Source organism: Phycodurus eques, chromosome 13 (assembly GCF_024500275.1).
Source record: "Phycodurus eques isolate BA_2022a chromosome 13, UOR_Pequ_1.1, whole genome shotgun sequence".
Taxonomy (NCBI): domain Eukaryota; kingdom Metazoa; phylum Chordata; class Actinopteri; order Syngnathiformes; family Syngnathidae; genus Phycodurus; species Phycodurus eques.
The window spans coordinates 21,650,386-21,666,544 of record NC_084537.1 but is presented as its reverse complement, the minus strand read 5'-3'; the positions used below and the strand labels follow the sequence as shown (position 1 = coordinate 21,666,544).

Sequence of the window (16,159 nt, the reverse complement as noted above, 5' to 3'; positions counted from 1 at the left end):
CAAGCCAAGGCAGCTTCGCAGCTGAGGCTCCCTATCACATTCCTTAATCCTCGGCCTTTTCCAAAACCATTAACGTCACTGGCCTCCTGAACCTTGCCTTGCATGCCCGTAATATGTCTGAGAAGGGTTGGTGAGCAGTGTGACACAGGTTATCCTCTCCTCCATTACATCAAGTTAGGTTGCCATGGCAGCGTCAGTGGCACCACAGGATTCGTTTGTGTGTGTGTATGCGTAATTACCTCCCTCTTTTAGCATTTTATTTTTCTATCCAGCGTTAGTGTATGTAAGGTATTGCTTTTTGATTCCAGATCCATTCAGTTAGGAATTTTCGTCAGATCAAATATACATAAAATATTATATTCTTTGAGATTTTTCTTTTTGTTGAATTAGTTGTTAGACACAAAATACACTCAGGCGCACTTTCATTTTACATGCACACAATTAGCCAACATCGATTGTGACACATAATTATCATTTCAGTAGCAAGTACCCTTGTAGAAAAACTCTAAAAGGTGTGACAGTTTGCTTCATGATTTGGGGGGAAACGTAGCACCATCTGGTGCACAGCAAAACAATAAATGTGAAGAACTACGTAAAGATCAATGTGGGATCAAAAAATGGCATTTTTAATTATTTTCAATTGGAATTTCTCTCTCTTTACATCAGATTGCTTGTTGCCACAATTATCTGTCCTCATTGAAATGAGCTAAGAACATCTTGGCCGGACTTTCCTTCAAACCAACTCATATTGTTTTAATAGAAAGACTCTTTTGCAGAAAACAGTAAAATGTGTGAAATTATGCTGCATGCTTTAAATGGGAAAAGTCTCAGTATACAAATTTAATTTAAGAAGAATTTTTTTTTTGCCAGGATCATTTTTATTCCCCCTCGTGTAGGCTCATTTAAGGAACAGAGAACAATTTTCAAATGTTTATAAATAATGATTATAATTTGCCAAATTCATTCAATATAGGCAAAATGCTTGGTGAAGATATATTTTGACCTGATTTTATAGCAACACTCACTTATCATTTCAGTAGCAAGGCACCCTTTGCAGATAAAGGTAAACGATGTGCAATTTTGCAGCATGCTATGACTAGAAATCAATCTGGTCAACAAATTAAAAGATGAAGTACTGTAATCTAAATTGAAATCTTAACATAAAGGAATTTCTTTAGCTCATGTTGTGATAAAACATTTGTGGGACATTTTTTGTTGATTTATTGTTTTTTTTTGTGTGTGCACATTTGTCATTTTAGGCTAGTGTAAGGAACAGACAACTAAAATATTTTAAAAATAAATATGCTCTTGCAAGTTCAACCTATATTCATTCAGCACTGACCAAATGGCAAAACTACTTCATAGGGTCACGCTTATCATTACAGTAGCAAATCTTTTCAGAAAACATTTTAAAAATTTGGAATTTTGCTGTAAGATGGGATCAAAAATAATATTTTCAATGATTCTGAATGAGACCTTTTCAACGATGTGTCAGTTTTTATGTATGTTTGCCTTTTTAGACTAATTTAAGGAACAAAGAACTGACTTTACATCTGCCCGATTATGCAATTATCTGTCCTCATTGAACCAAGCCTCCTTTGTGGAAAAAAAACAACATCTTGACCCGACCTGACGTCATGCTTGCGTATCAAGTTGCGCTTCCACATTACGATCCGGCACCTCTGGATGCCAGCTGGAAATGCGATTGCAGACGCGGCCTTGTCGAAGGGACTTGTCGTCGTCGGCTCAATGGGGGCTGTGTGCTCCTGAACTCTGGCCTCTTGTCAACATGTCTGTTTGTTTTCCTGCTGGAGCCTGGAATCTGTCCAGCACCATAACTCCACATGCCCAGGGGGAAGGGGGGGCTCCAATCGCACCCCCAACACAAGTTTGGATCTGCTTTTGCTGTACAAACCAAAGCTTCCATTAAGAGTTTGCCGACGTGGATGTTGTGAAAAATACTCGTAAGGAGTTCTTCTGCCTGCTCAACTGTTAACATTCTGATGTATATGAATGTAATTAACAAGTGAATGATCATAATCACACTCCTTGTTTCGAGAGAGGCAGCGGGAAGGAGGGAGAAGGAAGAAACTGGCCATCATGGTGCTTTTCCAATGACAGCTTTATGCGCTCTCTCAGCTACTGTTACGCCTCGGTAAACATAAATACCACATTACCTCGGGCGGCAGGAACAGCGCATTCCGCCAAAAAAGCCGACTGAACACGCGTCTTTATTTTATTCATCCACCTAAGAAGGAGCGCTACCTCTATTATTTTTAAATAAAAGATTCGTCTTCACTGCACACAGGGTCACTCGCTACATTTTTTTGCGGGCACACTTTTGAACTGTTGTGAAGGAATCTTCAGTGTGTGTGTGGACTTGAAAATATTTGGCCCATCAGATGTACACCTTCTACGTCTTGGATTTATGTCAGCCAACGACGTTCCCTTGAAAGGAACGACCTATTCTGCACGGTAATCTAATGCTGGTGAAATAATGTCAGTGCCTCGAAACAGGAGGCCACTCCAGGCATGAAGGAAATTAATTGTAGTCGTTAAGATTCATTGACCAACAAAAATTCCAGAGTGCGTTTCTCTTCTTCTTTCTTCAAATGTCATTACAATGCAACGGTGTGTGTGATTTTATGTCACCAGCACCAAATTTGAGGGCAATGCAGTTGAGGGTTATGTAAAAATGATTCAAGCTGACGAGTGTGTGAATCTTTTTCACTGCATGGCAACTTACCTGATTCCATGTGGCTCTACTCACGTTTCCAGTGGCAAAACCATGTTCTATTTGTGGTTCTTGGACAACCGGGGTACCAAATGTGTTGAATAGATAACATATAGGTGACGTAAAATCAGTCCTGATCATCTTTACAGTATGTACAGTATGTCACAGTTTCCCACATTTTTTATAGTGGACCCAGGCAAGTTAAGCCATGTACTATGGAGTGGGGAAGTGGGTTTAGTTGAGTGCAGACTGCCACCAGTGGTAATTTGGATGACCACTAAACTGTACCCTCTGTCTCTTCATGGATAACATTTGTCTCCTAGTTGAGAAGAAAATACAGGAGGCCTCTGTTCTCCTTCGTCAATGTTTGATGACAGCATGTGTCGTTCCAGTAACAAAACTGTACCCTGTCATAGATGAGTTCTACGCTCAGTTTTTCTGCTTCCCACAGTGTCGTCGTGCATAAATGTTTAGTACAGAAGACCTTTGTTATCTTCAATTGTTTGTTAGTGTGTCTTGTTCTGACTAATGCATTCAATGTGCCTTATTCACAGTTCTCCCGCAGTACTAGTTTGAAGTGGAAAACAGACCCGAGATAGCCAAACATTTCTCATTTCAATGACCACTTTCCTAAATATCTGACTTGTGATGTATTATCTGAAAGATGTACAGCACATGCTTATCAACAGAAGGAGAAAGCAAGTTACTGGATTCTTAACAAATTTGAATTAATTGTCATTCCTTGTTTCATGCTCCACCTTTCACAAAGTTAAATAGGTTTCACCTAATCTGCTCAGTGATGACAACAAAGCCTTCTTGGCAGGGTTAATCATTGTTCACCTTGTTGGTATTGCTTTGCGCTTGTGTTTGTAATCGAGCAGTCTTCCTAATTCTGCACTTGATTGATTTGATTAGCAAACATCATTGTCCTTATCGATCACTCCACTTATTGTTCCAGACAGTTCACGTGTCATTAAAAGAAAATGTCTGCAAATTAATTCCGAACACAAAATGGCGCTAATCGATCAGTCGATCTTCTTTAAAAGCAGGCCAATAGACAGCAAGAGCAGCCTCCTCTGTGATGTGCAAAACACAGACTTGTTTCTTTAGGAAAGAAAACATTCACAAGAACCAATAATTGCCCTGAGCCTTTCAAACTAACAAGCAACGAAATGGGAAAATTAATTTGTCTTCTAGGTAACATTTGATCTGGGCCCTCAAACTGAACGGCCGCTTGGCATTAGTTAGCTGGCGGCGTGTCGTAAGCGCGAATTGGGTGTCCGCTGTGAATTTAAATGTCAAACTAAGCCTGACTTTCCCTGAGTGCTTCTCCCAGCTGAGTTTTTAAATTTGTTTTTATTTTTTACAACCGCTGTGCATGCCACCGCACTGCACAGCGGTTGGCATGCACATCCCTGAATGATGCCTCCAGGTGAGCCTTCGAGTTGCAGGAATGCATTAAGTTCCGCAGCCGTTCTGCTTGTCGGCCTTACTATTCAATGGCAGCGGGATACGGAGTCTGATGTGCTTCATTGAAGTTGTGGCTCCTAATCTAATCAATGCGAATGTGCCAATTAGTCGCTGGTTAGGTCGTTCATTTAAGACACAAATAGAGGCTTCCCTTTCCAATCAGGAAAAGTTTGTAGACCTCTTGTTCACACTTTTGAACACTTGTTAACCAAAACAGCAGCACTTGCCAAGGCATGCCGATTGGATACCGCTCATACGGCAGGTATGCCTCCCTTTTCCCATCAGAAAAAATTCAGAGACGCTACATGTCACACAGGCATTGAATAGTGGTCCTTACCAATTTGAAATATGTTGCTAACCAAAACAGCAGCACCTTCCGAGGCAGCTCTCTCTCTCTCTCTTATCGCAATGTTGACAACAAGTTTCCTGCAAACTGTTAAAGGTGTTATGACTTAATCAGTTGCCTACGTGCGTCAACCAAATGCGACAAACGCCTCTGTCCAAAAAGAAGCCTCCCTTTTAAATAGAGAAAGCTCAGAGACACTATTGTTTACACATTGATATCAACGAGTAAAATGCTGAGCCTATTTGAAGTCCATTGCTTACCAAAACAGCAACACCTACAGAAGTAAGTACACAGTCTCTCAGATTTATATAAATGAGTTACCTGCTCAGTATTGTGGCGACGATGATTAGCGTTCCACTATACTTAGAGGCATTGTTCGAGGCAACTGCAATGTTGTTTGCGTTTATGCTCCAGGGAGCTATGCCACATTTTATTTCCATTTCAAACTACAGTTTCACTTGTCTTAAATTGTAACAAATCAGAAACATATTCCGAAATGTATTCCGGCCATTCCCCCCACCAGTCTGCAGTTGAGTAAATACTCCCAGCCACTATTTGCGAACATGTATTTCTGCTTCTTTGTATGTGTTTTTATTGTGAGTCGGTTAGCCTTTTTTCCGTGAATGTGCTACGTCTGCAACTCCACCAGACTCATTTTCAGGCCTCATAAATTATGTGCGCAAGACACCAGATTCAGGTTCAGTGGAGCTTTTTCTGTCTGCTGCTCCTTAAAGAAGTGTCATGACCGTTGGACAGGCTCCTTTTTCATCTCCAGAAATAATATTCTTAAGTTAGCAACGGCACATGAATCGTTGTGTCTCTTTCTGCCTTCCACGCCACAAAACCTCGACTGAAAAGCGGAACAGAGTTCAAGAAAGAAAAAGTCCTGATGCAAAATTCATGTCTTGTGGGATGTGTTTCGCTGTCATTAATTACGAGCTCTGCCCTGAGGTGAAAAAGGAAAAACGTGCAACTGTAATTCCCCTTATTATACACAAATGAAGGCTAACCAACAACCGTCTTTACCCTATCATGTGGTTTCAAAAGGAACTACTTAGCCAATATTTTGTCTGGAAAGGTAAGTTATGCAGACAAATTGAATTATATTGCTGTAAGTTTAACTTATACAACGGCACAGCAGGCAGCCTGTTGGCTCGGCTTCGGTGATGCGTCTAGCTGATATTAGCCACAAAAGAAAGTTGTGTCTTCGGTCCGCCGAGTGAAGCTGCCGAAACCCACCGAACCGTCGTGCAGCATGCGGGGCTTCAACTACGAGTTTTCATGAGTCAGACAGGTTCTTTTTAAGTGATTTCTTGATTTAACAAGTCTGTAGGTAATCAGGATTGGCTAAGGTCAGTGAAAAGGAACCAAAAAATGTTATTATCCACAGTGAATTTGTGTTTTAATCAAGGGTGCCATCACTTTTTCCACAGAGGGCTAGGTAGCGTTGAATAGTTTTTTTTCTCCTTAAAAAAATAAAACTACCATTTAAAAACAGCATTTTATGTTTACTTTTTTTTTTTTTTTTTTTTTCTCTGATATTTGTATTTGTTTGATGATCTCAAGCTTACAAGCCATTTATCCGGGTGTCTGGTTGGACAGATTGCCAATGTTGACAGCAAGTTTGCAATTGGAGAAAACTAAAATGCTATTTTAGCGCATTCACCAGACAAAAACAGAAACGCGAAACTTGGATGACTGAAATGTTTTGTCATCTACGTGAACGACTCTGGGTGGTTTTAAGGAGATAAACACTAATCATGCTTCATCAGTGAACCCCAGTAATTCCCCTTCCTTTTAGTTGAATGAAATCTGTACGGTGTCTTAACTCCTACATTATTCACAAGTGGTACCCTATTGGGCGTGTGACTTTGGTATCATATTGCACGTAGATGAGTGACTTCATCGCCTCTTGAGAGCGAATGCCGCTAATTGGCACAGTTCTCTCGGACAAGTGCAAACCACACGACTGTGAGAGGATTGGGATCCTTGCTATCAAAAGGAAATAACACGTTCGCACCGTGCCGAGATGCCCAAATAAGTCGGTAAATGCAATCAACAGCATTATTACCACTGCAGTAGTCATAATTACGGTGACTATTTGTATGACAAACACTGATAGGGCGTCATCATGAAACAATCAAATGAAAAACAATACATACAGTGGTAACGAGTAGGCCTTCTTGTGCTGCTTTAAATAGTCTTAAGCCACTGCACAAACTAGTTTCCTGCGTGCCATTCGTAACCTTGAATCTGTCAGCACCATCATAAACTGACGATCCCCTGTATAGATTCAGTGTTTGACTACATTGTGACAACAGGTCTATAATGACATTCTTGTCTTCTTGTGAACAAGTTTTTAGTTTTCTTTTGTTCAGACAAATGATTGTTTTCCAATTAAGAGGAAATCTCTTATCTTGCTGACAGTTTCGGCTTTCACTCCAGCCTTTCATCGGAGCTGTCACCGTTTCCTGGTGTGACGTATCTAAAAACAGCTGATTGCGAGGGGAACCTTTAAAATACAGTTCCCAGACAATTTAAAGAAAACCCACACATATTGATCTCCTCTGGACATCAGAACATCCTACAGCACACAAACTCTACGTAGTTAGAACACTTTATAACTGGACCAGGATCGTCCAGACAGGAGGAGGAAAAACATACAATTTGTCTGAACAAGAGAAATCTAAAAACCTACATTGTGAAAAACAGCAATTCACAATCACATTCACACCTATGGACAATTTAGAATATTAAATGAACCAAACATGCATGTTTCTGGAACGTGGGAGAAAACCAGAGTTCCCGGGGAACCGGGAGAAACTGTGAGGCAGACACGCTAACCGTTTCAGCACTAAGCTGCCCGCCCCAATTTCGGGTATAGTTTTATGAAATTTATAGTTAACCTTCTGGGCTAGTGTATACCAGACCTCCTGGAGGGCGCTCAGAACCACAGTTTCGAGGTCTGTGCTGATTTAGGTCTTATCTGATGTCACGTTGCCACAAACTAGTAAAGACTGAATAAGCAGCGCCTCTGCTGGTTGGATTCAATTAATGCACTCCATTTTAAATTCCACCCAATCAGAATCAGAATTGGTTTGATTGCCATTGGCAAGGAAAGATACATTTGCACACACTGTTATGGCTTTCCCGCTTTGTTGTCCCACCAAGTCAACACAGCAGATTATGATTTGTATCTCTGTATATGTGTAAAACAATACCAAGGCAAGTTTGGGTGATTTACTTTTATTTCCCAAGTTTGACAGAGTCCGTTAGTTTTTCTTTATCCGCTTTCTTTTACAGGCAGTTTGTAATTATATCTTGCACTTCTACAGGCCTCCTTCCAGGAAATTACATCCATCCATTTTCTGAGCCGCTTCTCCTCACGCGGGTCGCGGGCGTGCTGGAGCCTATCCCAGCTGTCATCGGGCAGGAGGCGGGGCACACCCTCAACTGGTTGCCAGCCAATCGCAGGGCACATACAAACAAACAACCATACGCACTCACATTCACACCTACGGGCAATTTAGAGTCTCCAATTAATGCATGTTTTTGGGATGTGGGAGGAAACCGGAGTGCCCGGAGAAAACCCACGCAGGCACGGCGAGAACATGCAAACTCCACACAGGCGGGACCGGGGATTGAACCCGGGTCCTCGGAACTGTGAGGCCGACGCTCTAACCAGTCGGCCGCCGTGCCGCCAGGAAATCACGTATGAAGTCAAAATCAAAGGAGTACAGGAGGAAGTCTTTCCTAAAAATACTGCACATTGTAAAAAATAAAACCCATTTCGGACCACCAATCGATCTGCGCCGTAAATAGCATTGGGCGGCTGCTGGGCTCGTACAGTATACACATGCAGAGGCAGCCTGTCTCTTACGTCTGTTGTGGAGGTAACAGAATGCCAAGTATTGACATATTGTTGAGCTGCACGCGGCCCACTCACTCATCTCAATCATTACCTCGCTCATCAAGAGGATGTGGACTTCAGCTAAGGTTGCACAAATGGGACAATGACTCAACAGACGGGAAAACAAAATACAAATAAAAAGCGCAAATGAGTGCTTTCGGAGGGTGCATTCGATGGAAACGGTCAAATCTGGAACGTTGGAATGTTTCTTCACATAACGATCGATAACTATTCAGAGGGTCATGCAAAAATAGCTGAAAAAGCTGCATTGTGCATGCAAGGCCAGTAACTAGCGATCACGTTGAAGAAAGAAACACAAAGTGGCCAGTGTCATAAAAATGACACAATTTTCAACCGTTTTGCTCTTTTATATGCAGTACATTGACCTCTGTTGAATTGGCATGGCTACACATTATTACCTCCACCATTGATGTTTTTAGTGTGAGCGAGCTTGATTTGCGCAGTTGCTCAGTGTATAATGGATTTTATTGGTGAAGTATTATTTTAGCCCACTGGTGGAAACCTTGGCAATACACTGGCTTCACTGTCGGCCATCCACCGCTGACATTTTCTTGTGAGATGGTCACAGGTTTATTTGGATCGTGTTTAAATTTAAGTGCATTAGTAACAAAATTTGAGCTTTCAACATGAGCGAAAACATTGTTCTCATGGACACAAACGGCCAAAACAACACAATTTTCACCCATTTTCTGATCAAACATTTTTTGTTTTCTTTTAGAAACAGACCCCGACATTGCAGTGTTGAATCAACATGGTTGCCCTTTCTTACAGTATTACCTCTGGCAGGTATGTTTTGATTGTGTATTATCATAAGTGAGTGGAAACATTGGACTCATTTTCAGCCATCCACCGCTGACATTTTTTTGGGCACCGATCGCAGTTTTATTTGGATCTTGTTACAGTTCGCCGTGTTAGTGACAGTACTTGAGATCGCAAGATGGGGCAGAACAATGTTGTCATAGAAACGAACGGCCAAAACGACAGCGTTTTTTGCCTTTTTGTTAGAAAAACAGTCTCTTAGAAATTGGTCCCTACATTTCCATGTTGACTCAACATGGTTGCCCTTTACTATTACCTCTGCCAGGGATGTTTTCTTTGTAAATTATGAGAAGTGAGCAGGATTTTGCTCTATTTCTAGGTATCTATGGTATGGTATTATTGTATCCCACGGGTGGAAACATTGGATCACTGCCCTCCAGCCACCAGCTAAATTTATTTTGTGCACAAGTCACTGTTGTATTTGAAATGTTTAAATTTAACATGTTAGTAACCAGAGATGGGGACTCGAGTCATTACTACTTGGACTCCAGTCTACTCGAGTCACTGTTTTGCTGACTTGTACCTCTTGTGACATGACAAAAACTAAAGGATTTGAGACTCGACTTGGACTTTATGAGGTGTTACACATTCTGTAGATACAGCCAGGAATATAATTATTTGACCTTGTTGGTCATCTTTCTTTAGGAAGACTAGATACTCCAGGAAAGACTGCAAAATGACTTGAATCGCTTGAGACTTTAAGGTTAAGCCTCGAGTTCAGATGTACACGTGTGCGACTTGATCCCGTCTCTCTTTGAGCAACAGGACTTGTGATCGCAACTTGGGCCAGAAATGTTACGGGTATGTCTTTCCCAAGGCAACTGAGCTTATTATTGGAAGCTGATTGTTTTATGGTGTATGTTTATACAGGGCATCATGAATAAGAGGATGAGCTACAACACACTTTTTGTCGACTATGCATTTCTGGAATACTGTTTGTGTTGACCCAGGTTATCTGCAGTACAATTAAATCCTTTACAAGTTTGGCCCTTTTCGCAATGTTATTTAGTAGTAATCCTCTTACCTCGTTTCACCCAAGCCTTTCTTTTACACTCTCATCAGTTTTAACTGTAGATTTTGAGCACGATAACCCTCACCCTCTCCGCACACAGGCTTTCATGGCGGTCACATTCAGCCAGGCCGACCTGTGAGTGTGTTGCTGACACGCACACAATGACTGAATGAGCGTAAGGTAATTAGCCGAAGCTCCCGCCAAGCAGAAAGGTCACTATGGGGAAATGTCACAATTTCGCCTATGGGGTGGTCCGGGACTTTTTTATTTATTTTCCTCATAGCGAACAGCTGTGGCCTCGTGACCGCTACTGCCGCCACACATCGGCTTTGTAATAAACTCATATATTTCACTTTGAATGGAAAAACAAATATTCCCCTGCCCAGCTGATTAGTGTGAATGCGACGGTGGGCCTAGTCCCCCAGGAAATGAAGATATGTGTGAGATAATGGAGTGTCAGATAGCATGATATTGCATTTTCACACAATCGAACCCGAAGACGGCACTGTTGCCAGACCTCATTGTGGAAAGCTGCTTTTATCTGCCACTACAATCTGCTTGTTGTGGATAGAAAAGAAACAAGTTACCATCCACATGCCTCTTATCTTTGTATTTGCCAATCCGACTACTATACACTCTTTTTTCCCCCCCAATTTCTGCTCTCATTTCCTGTTTATCTCTAGGTGCTCTGCAGGAGATAGCATCTTGTCTTGGAAGCACCTGCGCCGTGTGGCAAACACCAATCGCCCTAGCACACGTTGTGCGCTAGTAATGCGGAGATTGACTTGCAGACTCAATACTGTGTAATCATTTGTTGCTGATGTTTGAGGTTTGTTTTGGAGTGGGTGGAGAGGGGTGGGGGATTTGGAGAAGCCCATTCACCTGCCACTCAGCAGCAGCAGCATCACACATGCACAAAAAAGCCAAAACAAGCACGCTTTGTCTTCACTGCTGACATTTAATCACTTCAAGGTAGCGAATCTTGTCGAGAAAGCGTTGACTTTTATACGTCAAAATGTCTTATTTATGGGTTTAAGAAAAAAAACTGTCAAATGATGGATGGAAGCATTTTACCTTCCTTCAAATAAACAACTCCCCCCACCCGACCCCCAAAAAAAGGATAGTGAATGTAATTATCTACTTTAAAACACATTTAAGAATTCACTGCTCAGCCCATTTAAACTGTTGCTCACCAAAACAACAGCGCCTACATAGGCATGTAAACAATCTCTAAGATGAATTGTTGTAACATTGTAAATTAGTTAAAAAAATATTTGGTTTCTCACAATAAAGAGGACTATTCCATCCTGGTTTATTAAAAAAGAGTCATACCAGTTGGTCCTGGTTCATTATACAAAGGACCGAAAATATGTAATGTTTTATTAAAATAAAGTAACAATAGTCATCCGTCAATCTACCGTGCTTTATTAAAACATAGTAACACAGCACGGCTCTGATTGAATAAAATAAGTTGGCCCTGGTTCATTAAAACAAAGTAACAACTTTCAGCCCTGGTTACAGCAAAATGTCTGTCGTGGTTTTGTACAACAAAGTAACAACAATCATTCCTGTTTTATAAAAACAAAAACTCCAAAAATGTATACAACTGAAGGCCTCTCTCGAAGTAGATGTCTCCTCCATCTACAGTTCAGTAAATACCCCGCCACTATTTAGGTTCCCATCTCTAACATCTCCACATTTTGCTCACTTTAGTGTCACCAGTGGGCGAATTCCCCGTCTCCTCACCACCGCCCAGAACCACTATCATCGTGGCGGCCACAGCTGCGCCCACCGCAAAGAGCCAAGGTGACCCCATTGCGGGGGGAGGAGCCGACCCCAGGGACGGCAGGGATCCGTTCGAGGACACCCGAGGCTCGGCGACGGCGGAACCCGCCGTGCCAGAGCTGCCGCCCGCGTCCAGACGTTTCTGCGAGGCTACCCGGCGGCGGGCCATCGACTGGCCCCAGACCCACACGGGATTGTCCGTGGAGAGGCCCTGCCCTAAAGGCACCAGAGGTGAGTCCGCCATGTGTGCTTGTTTAACTAACTGCAGACTTTTAAGGCTTTCTTAGTCTCTGAGGGAGCTCTTCGTTACAGTAGCTTACGAACCTCTTTTAGTGCCTTTATATTTTCATCGTGTATGGCAGGTGGCACCAGGTAGCCCCCAACGACCACGAGTAATCACTGTTCTAAAAATAGCTCACCCGTGAAAGGGCATTGTGATTTCCTACGAATGTTGCAGAAGTGATCATAAGACCAGAGAAGAACATACCACAACTACTTACAGTATCTACGTACAGTGCGTAATTATTAGACCACTGTCTTTCTGTATACAGTTTTTAAGCATTGTATTTCAAAACAGCACAGTAGACATTTTGTTTTAGCTACATTGAAAACAGTCATTTTAAAGAACTATGACTACCGTATTTTCACGACCATAGGGTGCACCGTATTAAAAGGCGCAGTCTCAGTTACGGGGTCTCTTTCTGTATTTGACACATACATAAGGCGCACTGCATTATTTCAGTCATCCACGGTAGTCCTTGCCCGGATGGATAAATGGCATCGTTTCATAAAACGAAAGCACCCAAGACGGACCTCCTTGAAAATGTTCGATTTTCATTTCTTCTGCAAGCGTTATTGCCCTCAGTCGAATGGTGACTGTAGAGATGCTTCTCCCGGCTGTTCTTTGCTCATTAATCCATTACTCAAGTTGGTCTTCTAGCTCGGGCCACCTCGCCTTGTTTCTGTGGAAACTCAGCTTCGTCTTCTTGACTTGGCGAAGCTCGTTTTCTTGCTTCCTCCACTTACGAACCATGGATTCGTTGATCTTGAATTCTCTCGCGGCTGCTCGATTCCCATGTTCCTCCGTGGAACTGATAGCTTGCAGTTTAAACTGTGCTTCGTAAGCGTGTCTCTTCGTAGGTGCCATTTCCGGGGGGGGGGTCCTTAGCCAAACCGATGTTGTTTTGCACAATGCACACCCCGGCGCTATATCCCTAATGAGGGGGTGGCTTTAGCGTCCGCCTTCACGCACCCTTCCCCCTTTACGTCCGCATGCTGTCCTCAGCCACCTCCGCTTTTTCTCTGTATAAGCAGCGTGTCGGCAGGAAATGCTCCCAGAGAGTCAAGCGTTCAAAAAAAAAAAAAAAAAAAAGTCAAGCGAAGCGCTCATCACACAACAACATTTATAGATGTTGGAAATCGGTGCACACATAAGGTGCGCCGCATTATAAGGCAACCCGTCCATTTGGGTGAAAATTTAAGACTTTTAAGTGCGCCTTATGGTCGTGAAAATACGGTACATAGAATATTAGTAATACAATTGTGTCATCAATACTGTAACAAACGCATCAGTACTGCAGCATCAGTCCTCTCTAGTCAACATCTGTACCAACAATGACAAAAAAAAATCTAACATATGTAATCAAAGTAACAGTAGTCTGCCCCCTTTAATTCAAACAAAATAATACCTGGGCTTATTACAACAAAGTAACACAATAGGGCCTAGTTTATTAAAACAAAATAACAATCTGTCCTGGTTTGTAGTAGTAGTAACACTAATTGGCCCTGGTTTATTAACACAAAATAAAAACAGTTGGCACTCGTTTATCAAAACATAGTTACACCAATCACCCCTGCACTGCAAACACATGCTTTGCATTTATTTAATTCGAACATGTAGCACATGATTAAAATGTGTTAAACTAACATTTATTACTTGATGAGTTTTGAGGAAAAGAGTAGAAATTACGTCAGTTTAGCACATTTTAATAATGTGCAACCGAGTACTTTGATTACAACAGCAAAAAACTATTTGGAGCTGGTTTATTGTTATTTTTTAAAAGTCGTTAGTGGTTAGGCTATCAAACGTTCAAACAACAGCCAAATATGAGATGACCCTAGTCATCTACAAAAGTTTCAAGATCTTATTTGTATCAAAGTAAATAATGTTAAGGTGTTACTTAAAAAAAAAAAAAAAAACAGTTAAGAAAGGTTTTATGATGATGACTTTTTACCCCGGCGCAGTCCAGTATTTCCTATGGGGGGGGGAAATAGAAACCGGAACAAAGCAGCAACACGTGGAGAGAAAGCCACCACCTTGTGATAAGCGCCATTAATTCTGCTCTCTTGGAGCCACGATTCCATGAGTGTACACGCACGGTTATATTAGATAAGAATTAGTTCCAGTTGCTAAAAGTGTCTGACATAAAAGCCGGCGGTGATGGTGCGCTGATGGCCATTATGCGGCTTGGCTGACAATCATTAGCCGCGCGCAAAGTTACTTCAGCAACCCGTCAGACGCACACATTGACAGCACTGTCAAATTAAAAAGCGCAGGATCAAAGCCGGATTGGGACTTGTTTTGAATGAGGAGGGTCAAAAAGGGAACAGGGCTACACGTTGTCATCTTTGTCAAAGAATAGGCACTCATTAGCCGTAATCTTGTGTTTTTATTCCCACATCTAAGTATTTGAAATGTGTCTTCACAGGAAACTGTTGGGATTTCCCCCCCCCTACTTCGTTTAAAGATGACTGTGTTTAAGAATCCCCCCTCTATGATTATTTTCCCTTACCTTACAAAGCTGGCAAGGCTTTAACAATGTTTGGAAATGAACGCTTAGTTTCCTGCAACGGAGTGTGTATGCGTGTGTGTGTTTGTGTGTGAATGAAAGCTAAGTGAGAATATCCGAGCGCCATTTTTTTTTTTTGGGCCTCCCTCCAACGTCTGTTTGCTCTGGGCTACCGCAGGCATTGCCTCCTTCCTGTGTACGATGGCAGGGAGCTGGTGCTCCAAGGGCCCAGACCTCAGCAACTGCACATCCCACTGGGTGACTCAAGTGGCACAAAAGGTAAGAAAAAAAAAAAAAGGAATGCCGGTTGCTAAAGATAACTGTGAAAGAAATAATATGTTTCGCCGCTAAGAATCAAACATGGAGGGATGTATCCTGAAAAAAAAACAAAAAGGTGGAAATAGTATCTGAACATGCTTGTGTGCTACCAGGGTCATAGCCAGGAGAAAGGTTTAACCTTGGCGGGCAGGGTTTTAAATGTTTCCCTAGAGACGTTCAGATAATACAATAGGCTCTGGTTTATTACAAGAAAGCTAAAACAATTACCCTGATTTATTAAAACCAAGCAACACCGTAAGTCGTGGTTTAGTAAGGCAAGGAAAGACCAATCTGCCCTGTTTTTTGTTATTGTTGTTTTTTTTTTTTTTACACAAATTTCCCTGGTTTAATAAAACAAATGAACATGAGTCGGCCCTGGTTTATTAAAACAAAGTAAAAATAATAACCCCCAGGTTTACTAGAATATATATATATATATATATATATATATATATATATATTAGAAAAGTAATGAAAACTACTTTCTTTTCTTTTTCTTTCTGATCAGTAAAACCCTTTTTTTTTTACCTTTAAAGGCTACTGTACTTGTTTGTGTTTAGTTAAAGTAAGCCAAACATTAACAGCCGAATACAATACAATTGTAATAGAATGTTTCCATTGTAAGTGATACCACTTGATATTCTGTCCCAACCCCTATTACCATTTCTATTGGTGTTAAATCTTAAACAAGACTCATTACTTTAAGCTTACTTTGATACTTGATACAACACCAAAAATAGTATTTTTGACCCTTTAAGTCCACCATACTTGCAAACATCTGAGGACAATAAATTAGCAATCTCGTGAGCTACAAAGGAGCTTGGCTGTGTGGAGTCAAGGCGGCAGTCGTTTGGCGGCGACAATCAAAGCCCGACAACTTATTTCTTCAGTGATTTGTCCGCTTTAATTTTCGACAAAACAACGCACAAAGCGCCACGCATCTGACAGAAGCCAC

The 16,159-nt window shown here is 41.6% G+C and overlaps 1 protein-coding gene across 7 annotated transcripts in view; it reads left to right on the top strand.

Annotated features, from left to right (window-relative positions):
• LOC133411465 (adhesion G protein-coupled receptor L2-like) overlaps positions 1 to 16,159 on the top strand; it is a 118,905-nt gene that overhangs the window by 66,631 nt on the left and 36,115 nt on the right. For all 7 annotated transcript variants that reach the window (XM_061693889.1, XM_061693887.1, XM_061693888.1 and 4 more), the window contains exons 6-7: positions 12,026 to 12,328; positions 15,065 to 15,165. In XM_061693889.1, the coding sequence (XP_061549873.1) occupies positions 12,026 to 12,328; positions 15,065 to 15,165 (404 nt within the window). The remainder of the gene's footprint in view (positions 1 to 12,025; positions 12,329 to 15,064; positions 15,166 to 16,159) is intronic.